The sequence below is a fragment of the Strigops habroptila genome, chromosome 7 (genome assembly GCF_004027225.2).
Source record: "Strigops habroptila isolate Jane chromosome 7, bStrHab1.2.pri, whole genome shotgun sequence".
In the NCBI taxonomy this organism is placed as follows: Eukaryota; Metazoa; Chordata; class Aves; order Psittaciformes; family Psittacidae; genus Strigops; species Strigops habroptila.
In genome coordinates, this window is record NC_044283.2 from 65,981,540 (window position 1) to 66,001,763 (window position 20,224).

Genomic DNA, 20,224 nt, shown 5'->3' on the forward strand with positions numbered 1-20,224 from the left:
TCTCTTGCTCTGAGAGGTTTGGACCTCACTGTACAAGAAGTACAACTGGCTTCTGTGGAAGTCAAGTGCTATTGACTGTAAGCAAAGGTATGAGAATCTTGCCTTTAAGTATCCTAGTCAGAACTTTCTTTCAAGTCCTTTCCCTTTCCCCACCAAAGTACATAGCAGCTGGTTTGAAAGATGCTGCTGCTTCTAATCTGCCTTACGATTTATTCATGCTTAGTGAGGGCTCCACACTGCACAGCGCCAACATACTTTTGCAGCAGCAGTGTGGGGGGAAAAAAGATGACTACAATGCACAGAGTGGGTTTATTCTGAGGCAGCTTTGTCTGCAGGTCTTCCCTTTCCTTTCCATAGCTTCACAGGCAGTCAAGTCCTTCATCTTGCATAAAAAGGCGAGGGCTGAGAGATAAGGGATTTATTTATTTAATTTGGACGGACAGTGGGCTGAGCATTTTAGTTCTCTGCCTGTCTGTAACTCCCAGATTGCAGGAGTATTACAAACATGTGTGCTGAAATACTGAACAGAGCTTTTATATTAAATGGTGGTGGTGGTGAAAACCCAAGAAAGTCTAAAGCCTTTATCTGTGATATATCTCAATATATCTTATCTATATATATATGAGCCTGGTATTTTGAAGCCTCAAAGAAACTGAACTCATTATGCAGACAGTCTCTACCTTCTTTGCTCTCTCTCATAAAACTGCCCTTGTTTCTCATATCCATACATGTGACGGTTTCTCACTTTTAAAATATTAACCTAACTGTACATTTCTGTATGAAGGCAATTCTAACAGCACTTTACTATTATTCATCACTGAAGTACAGTTTGTTTGCTGTAAAATGCTGCACCAAAAATACTGTTATTCTGTTGTTTTTTTCCCATTTCTTTTAATTTTCCACCTAACGTTCCAAACCTCCACTATAAAAATAATCTCTGTTTTTTCCTTTGCACCTTCTGACTTTTATTTCAAGGTTCTTATTCGCTACTTATAAAAGAAATTAGCAAGAAAAGACCTAATTTGGCTAGTGGTTCTTCACAGCTGCCTATTTGTCTATGTCACCAGCTCAAATTGATTGCCTCAGAGCATAGGAGAGCAGACCATTAAGTGGAGTGTCAATACCCTTGCACTAACAGTTTCATGGGGCTAAATCAATCCAATAAGCTGAATGTGAAGGAGTGTTACAAGTGTTGGTGTTATGTCTGAGGATGCAGGCAGAGTTTTATGCATAGCCTATGAGACTATTAATTTTCAATGACACAGCTTTAAAGAACAAACCAAAGGTGGTATCTTGTATATGCGTGGGCTCATCCATGTGAAGAGCAAGTGTAGACAATCTAATATATAAAATGCTGAGTGAAAAAGGACAAATATAGAAAAGAATGCAAGGAAGCATGTCTCTGCGTCACTGATGCCAGGCTGTCAGGTTACTTCTGTCTAGAACAGGACTAAGACCAGAAAGAAGTAGCTTAACGTCTTACTCTTCAGAAGCCTTTTCTCCTTTGAACTACCCCAACCTCTTCCTTTGTGCTCTGTGAAATACCAAGTTTAGAAAAAAGTACTGAGGTGGTTGTATAAATGGCAAATATAGTTTTTACAGAATTTAGTGCTTGGTTACAAAATTGCATTTTTTTAAAACCACAATCCAGAGCTAAATCGTTTTGCTAACCCAGATCTGTTCTAAGACTTGTGATGGAGGAAAGATTCCCAGACTTTCTGCCAGCTCAGGTGCCATCTGTTTATTCACTGTAGCACTCTTGGGCCAGATATCATTTGTCTTTCTGCATAAAAGCAGAAAGCAAGCATAAGCACTGTATTGACTGCTCTGTTTAATTAGACAGGATGTGACTTTGAGCCCACATCTGAGCCAGGCACATCTGTATAATCCAGTGATGCACAGACCTAGTGCTAATAAATGCAGAACAGAGGGTTCAGTGACCTTGAGGCTTACAGTTGCTTTGTATGCAGGGCTGTGCCCAGTGAATAGTTCCTATAAATTCCTATACATAGCTATCTCTTGTATGCTGCTGGAATATGATCAGAGAGCAACCTGTACAGGAGGCTGTGCAAGAGCACACAGGATTAGCAGCCTGGGTTTGTGATCATATATGGCACACTAGTGTCAAAATCCTGGTTTTAGGAGGGTTGTTTTGAGGCTTCATTTATTTTTATTGTTAAGAAGTCCTTGCTGAGTACCTTGATGAGAATTTTTGCCAATACAACCTGAAATTGTAAAAGGCTGCAATCACAAACGGAATATGATGCTTGAGGGTATGTGTGTGCGTTTGTGCATAAGATTAGGGTAAACCATGATATGCCTAGTATGCCAGGGGAAAAAGAATAATTCCATGCTGACATAGAAGAGCTTTTGTCTTTTTTTCTACTTTGCTGTCTTTTCTAAGAATTCGCTTCCTGGGCACAGGGCTGAGGGAAGGTGAAATCTCACACTCTCCTTAATCCAATCATGGGTCTGCAAAGTCTGCTATAATTAACAGAGTGCTTAACTAGAAGCGTCTTCTTGATTCTTTGGGAAAGAAATACAGTCTCAAAATCTACCAAGCACTTCTAATAGCTTTTATAACTCTTTTCTAGGTTTTACCTCAATTTTGTTACTGAAGAAGTGGAAAACCCTGAAAAGTATGTACCTAATGTTTTTCTTGACTTTTGAGAAATGGTTGTAAATTTAAAATGCTATAAAAGCAGCGATCTTCAGAAATTCTGCATTCTGGTCAAGTTGCTTGCTTTCCAGCAGATCTGTTATCTATTTGAATTGCAACTGCTTGAAGATTTGCTATTTTTGGTGTGTCATGACCTTGTTATGTATTCTGCTTTTATGTGCACAGAAAGCAGAAAACTAAGTAGATCTCCAGGGCTCTGATTCTCCCCCTCAGGATACAAGTAACTATCAGTGGCTCCTTTCAGTGGAAGTTACTGGTATCCTGTCAGGGAAATCTTGCTCAAGAAACTTATCTCCTGCAATATTTGGCAGTTTTGCTATGTTTAAATATTAATCAAATACTTAGTTCTACTTGTTTTAGACGTCTCAGAGTTGCAGGATCTTGAATACATGTAGTACAGCATCCGATCCAATTAAACAAAGAGGGAATATTGGTGGGAGTTTGTTTCAAAGCAGAGACAAATACACTCACAGTGTCTGTCTGTAAAATATGGCAAGAAAAGCTGTCCTGTTAGGGAGAGTTTGATTTGGCAGGTCTATTTTGGTAGATATGCTTTGGTACAGACAGCCAGTAATAATATTAACCTTCTCTAAAAATTATATAAAATATGCTTTGTCAAGTCAAATTGTGTTCTTTGAGGAAATTAACAATTTACTTGCTTAAAAACTAATGGGTAGATAACATTTTCTTAGGTGTTTAAAATAAGATGCCTGACTGGGTACCAAAGAACTTACTGTTTAAAAACACCTCAATCGCTGTAAACGCAGAGAATATGAAGCTACATATCTGAGACATCTAAAGAAAGAATAGGGAGCATGCAGAAGATTTTTAGCTGGTTTCTTCAGAGTCTGAACCAAGCCCAATGCTGTTCAGTGTTTTCTTGAGAGACCTGAAAGTAGTTATAAAGAAATTGATGATTAAACATGAGGATGGCAGAAAGACTGGCAGATTTCCATTGTTTCATTAGCTTTGATGGGGCTTGGGTGTTAACAGGCTCTTTAATGTGATCAGGATATGTGTACAAAGGAATTTATGACTGGAAGCTGAAACCAGACAAATGCAGGTAGCAAATACGACATTAATATTTAACACGGTGTTTGACTAATCATTAACACAGATACCTGTGTACAATTTAGATTTTCATTGGCAGTCTTCAGTTCAGACAGAACACCTTTTTAGGAGCTGTGCTTTTGTAAAACACATCATTTGCCTCAGTGGAGAGCATCTGGCTAATGCTTCCTAGGCCTGGGACACACAGGAACTCAGGGTAGATGATCTAGTAGCAAATCTGGGTTTAACTACCAAGGATCTGTGTGCTTTATAAAGTCAGGGGAGACAGACATTTGAAAAAAACCCAAACCACTTTTTTTTTTTTTACTTTTGAAAAATTGTTGTATGGTAGATGGACTTGGAGGGAAATATCAAACTAAATAAAGGAGTGAAGTGATTCTGGTCCAGGTCTTCTGCTGCTTCAGGAAATTCTGCAGTGATGGGTTAGGAGCCAAAGACCTGGTGATGTGATCAAAAGTATTTGCTAGAAGCAATATAATTTGTAAATTATCATGTGGTTACCATCAATACTATGTAATAGTTTTAAAAATGCGCATGCCTATCACCCTTTGGGACTTTTCATACACTGATGTGTCTCTGCAGTCCCTTTAACTGTATGGCAATTAACTGAAATTATTGGTAATATTTATTACAGGTATTTTGGTTTATGTCGACTTTTTTTCTTGTGGTTTGAGTCATATTTTTGAACATTTTGTGCCCTCTGCTGTGTAGGACAAAAAGGCATAGTTCCTTTTTTTGTATGTTTTTAACGAAGAACCCATTGAAGCATGTTGTATCACAGCTAAGAAAAGTGGTATGAATTAGATTTTGGGGTTTTCTTCATTGCATCTGGGATGTGAGGCAGGAAGACACTGTCTTTTCTGCCCACCATCTCTGGAGAGCTTCTCTGCTCTCCAGGTTACCTTAGATTGCTGCTGAAGTTAGTTGTGCTGCTAGTGGGGATGCTGGACTTCAAGCCACCTAGCCTGGCTGGTTCAGGGTATTCCAGGATGGCTCTGGAAAAAACAGCTCAGTGTTACATGTGCAATGCTGTGGCAAAGCTATTAAAGCTTCCCTTCATCACTCTTCCTCCTGGGGTCGCCGTTCGAGAAGATTATAAGGGAAGATGCCCAGGTTTTACAGCAGCGTGCCTGCGATCACAATTAATGTAAAGGCATAAGCAGAAGAACTTGGGATTTTAAACATTGCTAAATAGTAGCAGGTGGTGGCAGGGCAAGTGGGTTGCTGCTGGCTGGGCTGGTGGAGATCTTTGCACCACCTGTAAATAGGAATTCTGGACTCCATTAACCCAAACAAAGCAATTAAAACGGTTGGAATATGTTTTTATCCAGTTGCCAACTCTGAATGGCTCTCTTGGAAAGACTTCCTGCTGAATGGAGGCCTGCTCCACCACCATTCCTAAAGATACAGGGCAAGGGAATAGTGTGGACTAATCCCATGGGCAACTGCTTCAGCTCCCACCAAACAGTGCAGACGTTAGATGAGCCACTAATTGTCCTGCTGTTGTAGGCGTTCATTAGAACTCAGCTACTATTTTAATTTATTTTTTATTTATATTTTTACCTAAAATCATAGAATTGTAGGATTGTCTATGTTGAAAAAGACCTTTAAGATCACTGACTCCAACCATTAACCCAGCACTGCCAAGTCCACCACTAAACTGTGTCCCTAAGTGCCAGATCTACATGTCTTTTAAATACCTCCAGGGATGGTGACTCAACCACTTCCCTGGGCAGCCTTTTCCAATACTTCATAATCCTTTTGGTGAAGAAATCTTTCCTAACAGCCAATCTAAACCTTCCCTGATGCAGCTTGAGGCCATTTCCTGTCTTTCCTTTCATTCCTGTTGTATGCCTTATGTTAAAGGTTGCATATAGTGCCGCAAAGCTATTATGTAGCTGTTTTTAGAAGGAGAGAGGGAAGTATAGGCTTGAACCACATAGAGTCTGTAACAGCTCCAGGTGTGCAATTTGTGATGTTTGTCAGTGGTTAGGGATGCAAAATTACATACAGTGACAGAGGTGAGCACGGTGATGCCTTCTGCACTGTGTGTGCCAAGGTAAATGTTTTTCTGAGAATCAGTCACAGTTGCATATTTCCAGGTGTGTAGCAGCTTTTAGAGTAACTGACAGCTGGTGCTGAGATGAATGATCAGCATTGTCCCCACATTAACCACCCTGCTACAAACCCATAATGGAGTGTATCCCAACAGTTGTGGGGAGAGTAGAATCATAGAACCATAGAATAGTTGGGTTGGAAGAGACCTCAGAGATCACCTAGATCCAATCCCTCTGCCGTGGGCAGGGACACCTTCCACTAGACCAGGTTGCTCAAAGCCCCGTCCAACCTGGCCTCGAATAACACAGTTGCAGCAGGGAGAATGGAGAAATGCTCTAGCAGAGAGAGGAGTTACAGCAGAGCTGTCCAGGACCTGCGTTTGTGTAGACCTGGCTTTAAGCCCCTCTTTATGTAGTGAGTCCTCGACTCCCTTTCCACTTCTGTGGTATTGTGGAGGGTGAGAGAGAGATGGGTCACGGCCCTAGGATATATCCTGAAATACACAGGAAGGTGGAAAGATACACTTTTAGACATTAAAGTTTTGCAGATAGGGATTGCTTTGTTTGCTCTGGTGTGTGCAGCACCAGCAGAGCTTGCTGGAGTACAGCGAGTGCCACTGGAAATGTAGGACCGAGGCAGGGGAGTGGGGGGGGGATGCTTGCGACCTTGCCCAGCTGAAAGCCGCCTTTGTGTTCCAGCAGAGCTGCTGTTTGTACCTGCAGAAAGGGCTCCTGAAAGCTGTGGGAGTCTGTCTAGGTTCAGCAGTCTGCCCAGGTGCAACAAATTGCAGATTTAGGTCTATAAATAAGATGAATACTATGGGCCTGAGGCACTGAGATAGCTAGGTGATATGAAATCCTGGAGAGAGAGAGAGCTGAGAGTGGAAATGAGCCAAGTGGAGAGGAAGAGCCCCTTAAATTATGGAAGGGAGAATGGAAAAAGGGGGAAAAAAATCTAAAAGTGAATGCCATTATTTTTCTAACAGATTTTTGGAACTAGTGCTGAATTCTCACTTTGGAAACATCACAGTCCCTTCTTTTGTAAAAAAAAAAAAAGGACATTATTATAACCCAAATTATCATAAGAAGTAAAAGTAACTGCTTCTGTCTCCTGCTAAACCCCCTTTTGATGTCTCATTTTTAAGCCTGGACTCATTTCTTTATTCCTCTTTGTCACAGTGCTTCCCTCATACAGCATTGTTAGGACCTGAAGCAACACAAAGTTGATGTTTGTTTTACAAGGAGCTGTGGTTGCAGTGTTCAGCTGCTTTAAAGTACAATCTTTTTTAAAAAGAGCCTGAAATAATTTTATTATCTAGACTATGTGGAACAAAGTTGAAGTGTAATAACAAATTTCTTTTGCTTTTGAAAATTATACTTTGTGCATGTGTGCTGGGTCAGTAATGATTGTTGTTTGAAATGAAATATTTCTCAAGGTCCTTTCCAACCCTAACCATTCTATGATTCCATGAATAGTCCTTGAAGCAGAATTTCACCAAAATAACCTCGTGCAGCCACATCACATGCAGCTTTGATCTTTTTGATTTTCTTACATTATAAGGATCAGCCCTACTCAAACTGAGGTTGTATTGTATTATCTGAATAATAAGTGAATGAAGGAACTGATGGGTCTCTGAGAGAGAATTTGTCACCTGAAAATTGACAGGCGCTGTGTTGCTTGGAGCAGTAAATTTAGAGGACTGGAAATCAAGCATGTTGAACTTTCAAACTCATTTCTTATACATAGTGTTTGAGCTCATCTGTATTCTTGAGCATCCACTCTGTACTCTCAAGACCAAGTTTTTTCAATAAAGACCCTAAAAGCAGCTCATGCCCAAACAGTACTTCCCTCCTCCCTTCCCAGGCAAAGCAGAGCCTTGTTTGTCAGGAATTTCAGTGAACTCCATGTGAGAAAATAACACAGGAATATTTTTACATTACAGCAATGTCTTCAGAGCCTTGTCAAAATCAGGGCCAGACTGTGTCAGATGCTGACCAAAAGGAATCCTTCTTTAAAAAAACTATGTTCCTCATCCTCAGGATGAGCAGATGATGAGCCTAAACATTTCACATAAAGATTAGGCTCTTGTTGGAAGAGAAAGAAAATAGTATTTCATTTTAAGGGAAGGGAAATTGAGACTCGAACTCGATAATGACGTCAAGGCAGTCTGTGATAAAGTGGGCAGCTAGGGGTATTGATTCACAGTCCTCCTTTAACTCAGTCATATTATTTCTTTGGGAATGCAAGTTTTTGTTAGTGTTGCTGAACTTAGGAAATATTTTTCCTTCAGTGGTCTTCCATTTCAGTTGTACAAAATGATAGATAGTAGATATTTAAAGGACATGTTTTCTGAATATATTTTACAGCAAGAAGTTAGATTCCTTTACAGTTGCACTTAAGTATAGCTGCTATTTGGCATAATCCTTTTGTCATTTTTTGTTTTTTTTCTTCTTTTTCTTTCCCTTCCCTTATTGGTTCATTTCATTTGTAAATATTCTGTTTCTGTTTGTAAAATAACTTTGGTTCAGCCCAGGCAATCTATCATTGTTTAAAAAGTTACACAGTGCAAAGAACATATTATTGAGATATATAATGTTTATAAGCCTGGTCTCAGATTGATAAATCATGTCTTGTGCTGTTGAAAAGCCAAGAAATGAATTGCTTTGCTATGACCTTGGGGTCTGAGATTAGTCAGTTTGTCTATTAGATTTTTCCAGTGTTGTTCTCACTTCATTTATTCCTCCTTTTCTAAGGAACTGAGAAGCAGTAGATGTATAGCATGTCACCAAAGCTTGATGTCATCAGACATTTTGTAAAATCAGGATATCAAAATGTTTGATAGAAACTGGTTTTATATTGGGTTTAAATGATGTGATTGTCATGTCTAGTTAATCTAATGTGTACCACCAATTTGTATTAATTGAAGTTTAAAGTCACACTTGGCATCCGTGAGGACTGAAAGAAATGTGGTATTAGTGATTTTTTATTTTTTTTTTCCAGGGTGTTTATGCATTATAGTGGTGCAGATGGCTGGGAGGGGAATGGTGGCTAAGACACTAAAATTCTTCCAGCTCCCTAGCTGTTTCAGATTATCTGATTTGGGCACTTCGCATTAGGATGCACCCCTCCACCCCCTTCCAATATCAATCAGAAACTTGTATTGCACTGTTTCTCACTACCAGTCTAGACCCTGCCTACTCATTCCCTGTAATCATAACAATGAAAAATATTTTTAATGTTAATTGGGAGAATGGAAGCCTTTGCCTTTTCTGCCTCTCTGCCTCTTTGTTATTTTTTGTTGTTTTATAATTTAATGACAACCTCTATTCTAAAGAGGAATATTAATATTGATATTATCTTAGGCATCAGAAAAGGAATAAAGTCAGAATTTATCTCCCTGCAGCGATGCTGTCTATCATTTCAAACACACCTCACCACCGCTTTTTATTCGTGAAAGACAGATGATGTAGTTGAAGCAATGAACCGGGACTCAGGATAACTGGCTCAGGCACAAACTTGCTGTGAAAATGGAGGGCAGGTTACTTCATCTTTTCTCCTCATGTTTCCCTCCTTTCTCTGCTCCCCTTCTTTTCTCTGTTCACTTTATGGAGTGGGAGGTATCACTTCCTGGCTTCATTTTTGGGGTATTTATGTCCTTCCAAGGTCAGGGGTAAGCCATGGACTATGGGGAACCAAAAAGAAGTTTATTTGGGTTTAAAAATCTACATGACTGCTCCTTGAACTGTAGGCTTTAGCAGATTTATCAAACCCTAGCAGATTCTGTAGGTCCTGTAAAGTCTCATATAGTACCAGTGGAACAGGGAAGTGTGTGTAGGTGCCTACACAAGTAACTAGCACGTGGGGGTGTTCCCCATGGGGTTACAATCTTGTTTTTAAATAAGCTTTGGACAAACCTTTCTCACAAAATAGCTGGGCATAAATACAGTTTCTTCCTTTCAGGTCTAACACTGGATGCAGGTATCCTACCTAGATATAAGCAGAATAGCTTTAGTACCTGGAGTTTGAAATCTTTCTTACATTATTCTGTTTCATGTACTTGTAAAAGATATGTTTGACTCCATTTTCTTCATGTCAGGCTACAGTACCAAATACTTGGTGCAGAAGTTGTAGGATTATGTTGTGATATTTTACCTCAAGATAATAAAAAAGACAAATGCTAATCTGTCAAATATTTTGTAAAGCCCATTTTCTCACGTGAATTCATCAGATCACCTTAAAGGGAAAGCCAGGTCAGTGAAGTGAGCATTTGCATGTTTTTTCTTCAGTATATTATTTGTGTCTTGGGTTATTCTTCTATTTGAATATTTATTCTCCATGATAGAATAAAGATGTTCTAATTACCTTCCCTCCAACTATTTTGATGTGTCACTTCAATAGAAATCTTATTCTTTCTAAATGTTATTGTATCTAACAGCATCACAGGCTACCTAAATTCCCCTCAGTTATCTGCTAAGCATCTCAGAAGATGAGATATCCAGACACTGGTGAATCCAACATCACTTCCCACAATATAATTGCACCCTGTGTGAGGGATAAAACGATAGATTCACATGCATGCCTTCAGAACTATAAAATCCTTTAATGTAGAGCTGAATCTGCCAAATAAAGAAAACAAATTAATTTACTAGACCAAATATACTTAACAAAACCAAGCATGGATTTTGCTATTTGTAAAGTGTATGAGAAAGCATTTAATTAAGAATGGAATTCAGTAGTAGTATTTGTGTGTGTTTGAGAGGGAGAAAGAGACAATTACTAGCTCATAGGGGAGATGGCTCACCAGAATGAAGCTATTCTTGATAAAATGAACTTGCCTTTACTTTCGCTTTCTCACTAACCTTATTAGCTACTTACTGCTTACATGCCTCACATCGTCAACACATTCATTATAGTTTTTTATAAATGACTGATAATTTCTGAAACTAAGCATTTCAGTCTTGAATGCATGTTTTTGGTGGGTTCAGATTTGTGAAATCTCAGTATAGAAACTAATTTTTTGCTTTTCATGATTTATTTATTTTAATTAAAGGATGTTGCTTCTTCTCTTGCTGCAAGCTGAAAATTCTCTTATGAGTGAGATACAAATGTTCTGAGTTGCTTTGCTTTTATTTATGATCTGTTTTCACTGAAACTCCTAGTTTGGGAGACTTTGGTCATCCTATAGTTTGGTATACAGGGGCTTCCCAAACTGTGTCCCTTAAAGACCACAAGTACAACATCAGGCTCAGAACTGCTTGACGGAATATTATGTGGGAGCAATGCAGGCATTATCTGTGACATGATATGCTTCATAAATACAACTTGCTGGTAGGAAGTAATAATTCTTACTTTATCTTATACCTGATCTCAGCTAATTTTTGGTGATAGTCTGAGGCAGCTTGGATTCAAAACCAATTACGAAGCCAGGGGAGAAGTATTGAAAATACTCTTTGGCCAGCTATGATCTCAGTTTAGGCATAGTAGTATTGCAGCCAGAATTTCTTGCAATGCCTCCTAATTCCTCTTGGGGATGCTGGTCAATTAGAGCCAACAGACTTCTTTCAGGACATACTGCTTTTGCTGCTGCACTGTCCTGCGTGTCAGTGAGTGGAACTGTTAGAGACACAGATAAAATGGTTTTGAAGAAAAAGTCTGTGCTGGAGCAGCAGGTGCTGTGGCACGTCCAGTTCTCTTTCTCTCTCCCCTTTCCATTCCACCCCTCATGAGACATGCTGTAAATGCTATAAATGCCCTAACTTTGACAACCTGTTGTTTCCGCCATGGATGGATGCAATTAAGTGAGGCACATGCGAGTCATGCAAATGTTTCAGGGGCTGCAACTTGCTTGTGAACCATACTTGGGGCCCGTCTGTGGTAGGATTTGGTGAGGGTCACCGAGTCCACAAAAGATTTCTAACCAGCTGGAGTGAAGAAGGGAAACTGTTGATTTAACTGTGTTAGCAGCTTGGCTTAAAACAGGGAAAATGTTAGGGTTGAATTTGAATTGTTAACCTAAATTAAAATCCAAGTAGTTGGGTTCTTTTTTTTTATTTTTATCTGATAATGTGGATTATCCTGTTCTCTTGTAGCAAAGACTTTTCTTTGGACCTGCAATTTTTGAGAGTTCCTGCACAGTAGCTGCCATATATAGTATCTCATAATTAACTGAGGATGTAGATTCAGTCTTTTAGTTCTTGATGCAGATTCAGTCCTTTAGTTCTTGTTTTCACTGCTCTGGGCTGTTGAACACACATTCATCCTACCAAAACTGGATGGCCCTTGCCCCGTGGGTGCAGTGGGTCCTCCTCAACAGCAGTGCTGTGTCACAAGAGAGAGGAAACAGAAAGCACAGCTGGAAAACATGGTGCGCCGTGAAGTCTGAGTCTGGAGTGATCCAGATGTATGCAGAAAGACGCTTTGCACACCTAAATCCCCTGCCTTGCCTTTGACACATGCACTTTATGTCTGAGCAGTGCTTTGAATTCACCAGAGCAACATATGCAGACAGCAGAGGGGCTTGGGAGATGACTTGCTGCATGAATTCACCTGTCATCTGGAATGGGGATCTCGGAGAGCAAAGGCTTCAGCAGCAGGGATAACCAAAAGGCTGCAGATTTCATTGGGCACTATTTCTCTTCCTTACCTCTGCCGTCAGTTGGAGGTAGCTGCTGTGCTGCTATGTGTGTGTACTGCTTTCCAGTGGTTGCATATTTTCCCTAAGCATTCAGTTAGGGACTGACCTAATGGATACTATTACAATCTGTATGTTCAGGAATGTGTACATGACATGCATTCAACATACGCTGTTATTTCCTTTTTCTTTTCCCTTGTGCAGTTTTATGTTTTTTTTTTTATTTTTCCCCACCCCATGTTTTTCGGTGCTTATATCAGTGCTGGGTCCTGTGGAGCAATCCCACACCAGCAGAGAGGGAAAGTTGACCTTCGGGTGCAGTTTTCACGCAGCAGAACCTTGTCATTGGCAGCTGCTTTCTAAAGACCAAGTTAGCATTTGAATTGGTTCAGCTGACCTCCAGTCTTCCTGTCTCCTACACCCACTTGATAATCCTTCTATTTTAATGGTAAAAAAAAAAAAAGGAAAGAAATGTGATGTTCTGTTTAGCAATTGACTGCAGTGAAGAGCTACCTGTTTAAACTGATATGCCAGTCAATGTGTGTAAATTAGAAAAGAGACTCATATAATCTATAGGGTCTGTAAAGGTTTCAAAGATGTACCTTGATCATTAATTAAGGCAATAAGGATGCCTCATAAAATTACAGTTGAGGGGACTAAGAATAAAGAAAGGCAAGGTCTCTTGTATAATTACCTGTTCAAACATTTATATTCCTTTATAAAATGCTTCTACTGACACAAAAATTGAGCTGATTAACTGATGGCCATGAAAACTTTCAGGACTAGGAAACGCAGATTTCATTCCTAAGCTTTAAGGGCATTCTAAAAAAAAAAAAACCCACCAGAAGTGTAATTGTATTTTTCTATCTAATTTCTGTTTGATTTTGTAGTATGATTTATTATTTCATACAGTCAAAGTTAACTTATAGCACATCTGGCATGGCTGTTCAGGAAGAGTTATTAGAAAAATGGAAGAACAGAAATGAATGCTGTAGGTGCAGGGTTAAATCAGTGTCACTGTGCTGGGTTTTAGTTGTGGATATGTGTATGAAAATAAATAGTACTATCACTATTCTTTTTCCCCTAATTGTCTGATATAGGATCTGATTTCAATTCCTTTATCTGATTTCAAATCCCTTTATTTCTCAAGAATGTAATAAAGATATTGCAAAGATGTTAGTACAGAAATCAGGAAGGTAATCACCTGCCTGAAAAATCAAAGATATTCAGCATAACTGGAGAATGGAGGGAAAAAGAAAGGGAAAAGATAAATTGCAAAGGTAAAGGCCATAATACCTCACTGATATATGTCAGGACACAGGGTTAGTAGTGGTTCTGTTCCTGTGTAACAGTGTTCCTGTGCATGCTGTTAGGAGGGAGGAAGGTGAGGCAGAATATGAGAGCAGGCTGACTGCCGGATGGTCTCCCTGCGAAGGCAGCACCTACATTAAAGCAATACTTCAAAAGCCATTGCTTTGATACGTTTGTTTCTGTTTATGTAGACCTTGTGGTTTAAGATAAAAGGCCCAACTTGAAATGAAAATGAGTGCACAAAATCCTTCAGAATTCTGGAGACACTTGAAACTTTTTGAGGATTATTTATAGCTCTGAAAAGGCATCATTTGGGTGGACTCCCACTGAAGTAGAGGTGTCTGCTGGATGGGAGAGGTTCCTGTGTGCTGGCTGGTGGGATGAGTGGACAAGCAGGTGCTTGGGCTGCCGTGATGCATAACTTTGTTTTTTCTGATCCAAGAGTAGTGGAGAAAGGGGAGTCCAGGCTAATCTCTTCTGCAGGGGATGAGGATATTTCAATACTTTGATTTTTACAGGTAACTGCCTTTGTCAGTTTGACACTGATGATGTAAGGTGTCATGACTGGGTGCGGGTGAAGTTATTGCGTGGAGTGTACAAGAAGAGTCAAGCATGTACACGGAAGTGGACACTTAAATGGCAAACCCTCAATCAGGTTTTTCATCTTCTGCCAAGCCTGTGGCACCTCTTTCGAGGAAGCAAAGTTCAGGGAACCCAGCTGGAGCTTTCTGCCCTCCCTCCTCCTCCGCACTGGCAGAAGTGTCTCGCCAGGGTGCCACAAGTCCCGCAGGTTTGCAGGAGCTGGCTGGCTGCCTTGCAGCACTTCTGGCTCAGAGTTTCATGGAGCTTTGGTGGCTCTGAGGTGTAAGGATGCGATAAGCCACACGGTGGCTCTGGCCGTCGCTGCGGTGGATGTTTAGTTTGTGTTGTGTCACCGTTGCTAGAGAGCAGGTCTCTCCTCTCCAGTCCTGGTGACCCTTGTGCGCTTGCTGATGTGATAACCTGCTGAGTGCAAGGTGTGTTTGCTTTGTTTGCTTTTTTTCCTTTTCTTTTTTGTTTGTTTATATGAATCATTGTTACTATGCATTAGCCCTGCTAAAGAAGTAGAACAAACGTTTATTCACAGTGTCCCTGGGGTAGTTGGCAAAATCCTAATCTGCTTTACCAGCAGGCTAATGTAATGTAACGACAAAACAATGTAACCTTCGAAGTTTCCACTGCCCTGTGTTTTCCTTCATCTTCACCTCCTGAAATACATGCCAGACTGTTTTAACATCTGTTTCTCTCACATAGAGGAGCATAGAAGCACCTGCACAGGAGGATGACAGTATCCTCTGTATAGAATCACAGAACCATAGAAAGGTTAGGGTTAGAAAGGACCTTAAGATAATCTAGTTTGAACCCCCCTGCCATGGACAACTTCCAATAGACCAGGGTGCTCAAAGCCCCGTCCAGCCTGGCCTTGAGCACTGCCAGGGATAGGGCAGCCACAGCTTCTCTGGGCAACCTGTGCCAGTGTCTCACCACCCTCACAGTGAAGAACTTCTTCCTTATATCTAACCTAAATCTCCCCTGTTTAAGTTTGAGCCCGTTACTGCTTGTCTTATCACTGCAGTCCCTAATGAAGAGTCCCTCTCCAGAATGCCTGTAGGCCCCCTTCAGATATTGGAAGGCTGCTATGAGGTCTGCACGAAGCCTTCTCCAGGCTGAACAGCCCAAATTTTCTTAGCCTTTATGGGAACCCTGGGCTGCTCAGCAGAATGTCCATTGCAGGAATAAAAATCTCTTGCAAGACTGATGTACAGCTGATGCTTCAGAGCTGTAAATCATGCTGTGTTTTATTGGAAAGATCATGAGTCTCCCAGGGCTAAGCCAGCTCTTCTCTTGCCTGCAGTGAAGATCCCAGGCTCTCATCAGATGTTTTCATTCTTTTTAGTGGTCCATAAGCAGGAGGCCTGACTGAATTTACTGGAAAAGAGGTGAGGCAGCAGCGCATTGGTGGTAGATAGAATAGTGACTAAGCTCACCAGAGCAATTAGAACCAGATGAGGCAAAAAACCTTAGAATTGTCCAAGTAGGGATCAGATAAAGCTGTATCTATACACTTACATCAGCCACAGCATTGAGTCCTTTATGCCAAACATACCTGGCCAAATCAGCAAACATTTTGTCTATGTAAGAACTGCTGGCTCAAGAAGTGTTTTTTCATTTAACTATGATGTATTGCCCCTTTGTATGCCAACGAGATGGCTAAAACCCCTGATTGTGCTGGCTGATAACCACTATCAGACTGCTTTGGGTTAACAGCTGGGTAAGGTGGCAAAGTGTGTGTTCAAGTGAGGTGGTTCAGAGCCTGCCTTTTGACACAGGCACAGTCCCTGTGGCTCCTCCATGGCCTCTGCATTTATCATCTTGGGCCCTGTGTGAAACAAAGCAAGCGTGATTTACGCAATTTTTAGTGTTGATCTTGGTCTGTAGCAGGGGCAAACCTCTCCTGGGTTTTCCCCTTCCCAGTACAAAACAGGAGCCTAGGTTCCTCTGATGCTGCTGCTCTTATTTCCTTATTTACCAATGGTATTGGCCACTGGGGAGACAATCTGAGTACTCGCCTTAATGTTTTTGTCTTGCGTTTAGATGTGTTTCAAATAACACTGAAATCTCACTGTAAAACCCACCAGTTGCCAAGAAATTCCGCATGAAATTGCATAGGCGTAGAGCAGTATGCTCATGGGTACTTTCGGTGTCAGTTACATCCTCTGCATAGAAAAAAGGGGAGTCTTTCAGCTGTTATTCCTCTAACTTGTAAAAGCAAGCCAACACACTACCTATGGGTAGTTATGTATGGCAGGGACCGCTAGTTTAATTCACAGCGCAATGTTCTGATCTGTACAGTGGTGCATCCTTTCCTAGCTGCAGGAGGATAAGCCTCTTTGTGCCCAGTTTGTTTCATTTTCCCTTTAATGCTGAGCCTCAAAACTGTTAGAGTGCTACGCCGCTGTTAGGTGAGCGTGGTGTTATACTGGAAACTATAGCAACATCTTGCATGCCATTAGCAGTAACCTTTTATTAGAGCATCATCTAAATCTACTATAGGCTGATGCTGGTACCTAACTGACAGAGAAAGTGAGATAGCTTCTTTTACTGGTATAAAAAACAAATGTGAGAAGAAAACAAAGGAATGAACTACTAAAATTGCAAGGGTGGTATGTTCTTTGTTGTACTTATATGCATCAGATTGGAGTTTTACAACTGCACAGTTATTAACACATGCCATGTCATCAAGAGTACTTATCCTTCAGAACAGCATGGTCAAAATATCAATAGCAATGGTATTATCATACACAATAAAAGGAATATATTCCACCTGATTCAGGTAGCAGAATAACTTACTTAACTTTGACATGGTCTTGCTGGATGGGACATTCAATGGGGTTGTCGTCTTTGATTGTTCCACTTCAATAAGGAGGGAAAATGCTGGCTTGTATTTAGGATATGTAGTAGTTGTATCAAAACAAGACAATTCAGCTTTGTACATCTTTCCTGTGGATAACATATCTCTTTTTTGTGTGATCACGTAATTTCCATCAGAGGAGAGTCTAAGTTGTTCGTAGCCAATGAGTGCTCAGATTCCTATTCCCCTGCACACCCATTCCCTACGTGTAGCTGTTTTATGGGTGTGCTTATGGGTGTACTGGCATTCTGCAAGCAGGTCTCTTACAGTGTAGCTTATACTTTGATATTTGGCTGTGAGTATGTTGGAATTTTGAGTGCACAGTGACAATGATACTTTATTTAAGAAAAGAATATTGTTAACCAACAACCCATAAGGGTTTTCAATCATTTAAATTACAGTACAGCCTACATCCATGAACTGTAAACTAAGAGGATTTATATAAGATTATAATGGCTCCAGAGGAGCTGTGAAGTGAATAATCTGCATTTTACAAGTTGCACTGCTGTGGTCTATTATGTCAATCCTCATTTACTTGTAGCAGTTGTTTGTGAGCAAGTACTGTTATTTGCATCTTCACCTTGTCATTATGTTTTGCTCATTGTAAAAAAAATGACTATATAATAACACTATTCAATTTTTTTTAAGAATAGTGGAATAAAATGTCCCTTAGAAGTGTAATTTTGATATCATCATTTGAAAACGTCTAACAGTGATGGAGAGACCTCCTCCGTAGATCATGAGAATGAATAAAGAATAAGAGCACTCTAGTATGATGAGAGGTTTAACTTCTGTGTGGGTTATTTTAGAGAAAAGAAGGATTAGATTCATCCTACAGTGAAGGAATAACAGGTGCTTCTGATTTTCGTAGCTGTTTATTACGCAAAAAAACCTGCTGCTAAGCAAAACCAAAAGAAATTAAAGATTCATCCACAAAGAGCATAGAAGACCATGAGATTCCTTTTTGTTGGGCAAAACTCCATTAGGTGATGAGCTTCTTGTGGGTCTGAGGACAAAATATTTCTATAGATGTGAAAAATAAGCAGAATTCCTTTAGGATTCTTGCTTGATGCTTGTGAAGGTCATGAGGAGAGTCTTTTTCTTAGTTGCAGGCTATCCGAGACACAAGTGGGTCCCAACTGTAGGCCACCTGGGCATGGTGTTAACCATCATCATAGTCAGGATACTGTCCTAGAGGATCTACCCTGGAGTTCAATGAATTACATAGTTTCACTGCTCTTAAGAAAGTAATTTCTCCCACAGTGGCCCAAATCCTGCCATCTGCTTTGTGCTTATTCTGGTTACTGAAACAAGCCTCGCAAGCACTTTTGCTAAACTAACACATAAACTTGTCCTGTTCCACAGAGCTGGTGTTTTCTCTAGGCTTACTTTCAGGTGCAAATGTCAGGGAGGCTGGTACTGGTCAGTGTGCTATGGAGTGCCAGAATGTAGGGCTTTTCAGTAGCACCAGTATATGGGTTTTAATACGTTGATTTTGAGTCAGAACAAGAGATGATGCAGTAAATTCTGTGTAAACCAGGATTATCGCTTTCATTTTATGACTGTAGCATGGAAGAGTAGTGCAATGTGGACAGGTACACTGAGGGTACACTGAGCAGTGTGCAATTGCAAGGATAAATCATCCTTAAAATCCCAAGTCTCATTGACCATGTTGTCCAAGATCCTTGAAAAAGATTAAGAATTCTGGCTATTTCGTGTCACTATCTAAACTAGCAGGAACTTGATTTGCAGAAGGGTTTCAGTGCGAATTCTCGAAGGATTATATTTAAGATTTTTCAGCTTGGATGCAAAGCCTTTAAAAAAAAAAAAATTTTTGAAAATTTTGTATATTTCTTTTCATGACATCACTTCATCACTTCTTAAAAAAAAACCCCAAACCCAAAAAAAACCCGAAGCCCCAAAACCCAGATATGCTCCTCTGTGCATGTAATGGTACTTCAAGCACTGTGAAGTTTTAGAGAGAAGATTTCAGCTCCCTGATATTTCCTTTCTCAAAACACTGAAGGTAATAAAATAGAAGAAGTTCTCATTTGAGCTCCATTCAAGCGCCTCTGGTTATGATATGTTACGAAGACATATTTCAGCTCAAACTTGGAGTTTTCTAGATTTCTGTGTCAGAACTTAGGCATTTCTTCAGAGTTATTTCAGTGTGCTATATGGGCTGTCCCACAGCTGTAGCCAGTCTGCCAGGCTGTCCTTAGCAAGAGCCTTATTCCTTGCTTTCTGCTGAGAAAACTGTTTTTCTGCCAGACAACCCTCTTCATGGCAGTGCAGTATTGTTAAGACATCTCCTTTTAATTTCATTTAAAGCCTTTTATATCTTTTAAAATGCTAATGCTTCAAGGCACCCTCCATTACCATTTTTCTCATTCTGAATTCCTTCAGAAGAAGAGTCTTTCTTAGTAAATATTTCAGTTTCCATGGTGCTCCTTATTACAAGTAGCTGCTGTTTTCATCACCAAATTGTGCAATTTTCATTCATGCCGAAATATCAATGATAACATACAGCAACAAATTGTTTCTTTATGATCCTTCACATTGTGGAAACTCTCTTGTTCAAAATTAAATGTCAAGGAATTTAACAAGTATGAAAAATCCAGCTCCTTTCATGCACACACACAGAGATGCACACTCCTCGCTTCATCTTTCTATGCGCCAAAGAATTTGTCTTCTCTTGATACCATAAGGAATCATTAATATGCTACCAGCAATGCTTCCTAAAAAGTTCAGCTGCGAGGCTGTACCCTCCACCAGAACTGAGTGAGGTGTTTTGTATTCAGGCTGCTTGTTCCCAGACTCCGAAGTTGAGCAGCTTGTTTTTGGAATGATAGCAGCCTCGCCAGCCTGCTCCCTTGCGTTACTCAAAGTGTCGCTTAGCCATTTAGGCAAAAATGGCAAATAAAGGGGGATGTCAAAAAGCTGATGTTAGGTAGAAGCATGCAAGTCATTCTTCAAACCCAGGAATGACAATAGATTTGCATTTGAATCCTCTGAATTTAGA

At 40.2% G+C, this 20,224-nt stretch overlaps 1 protein-coding gene across 6 annotated transcripts in view; it reads left to right on the top strand.

Annotated features, from left to right (window-relative positions):
- SLC7A11 (solute carrier family 7 member 11) overlaps positions 1-20,224 on the top strand; it is a 94,536-nt gene that overhangs the window by 51,981 nt on the left and 22,331 nt on the right. For all 6 annotated transcript variants that reach the window (XM_030492887.1, XM_030492886.1, XM_030492889.1 and 3 more), the window contains one exon: positions 2,595-2,639. In XM_030492887.1, the coding sequence (XP_030348747.1) occupies positions 2,595-2,639 (45 nt within the window). The remainder of the gene's footprint in view (positions 1-2,594; positions 2,640-20,224) is intronic.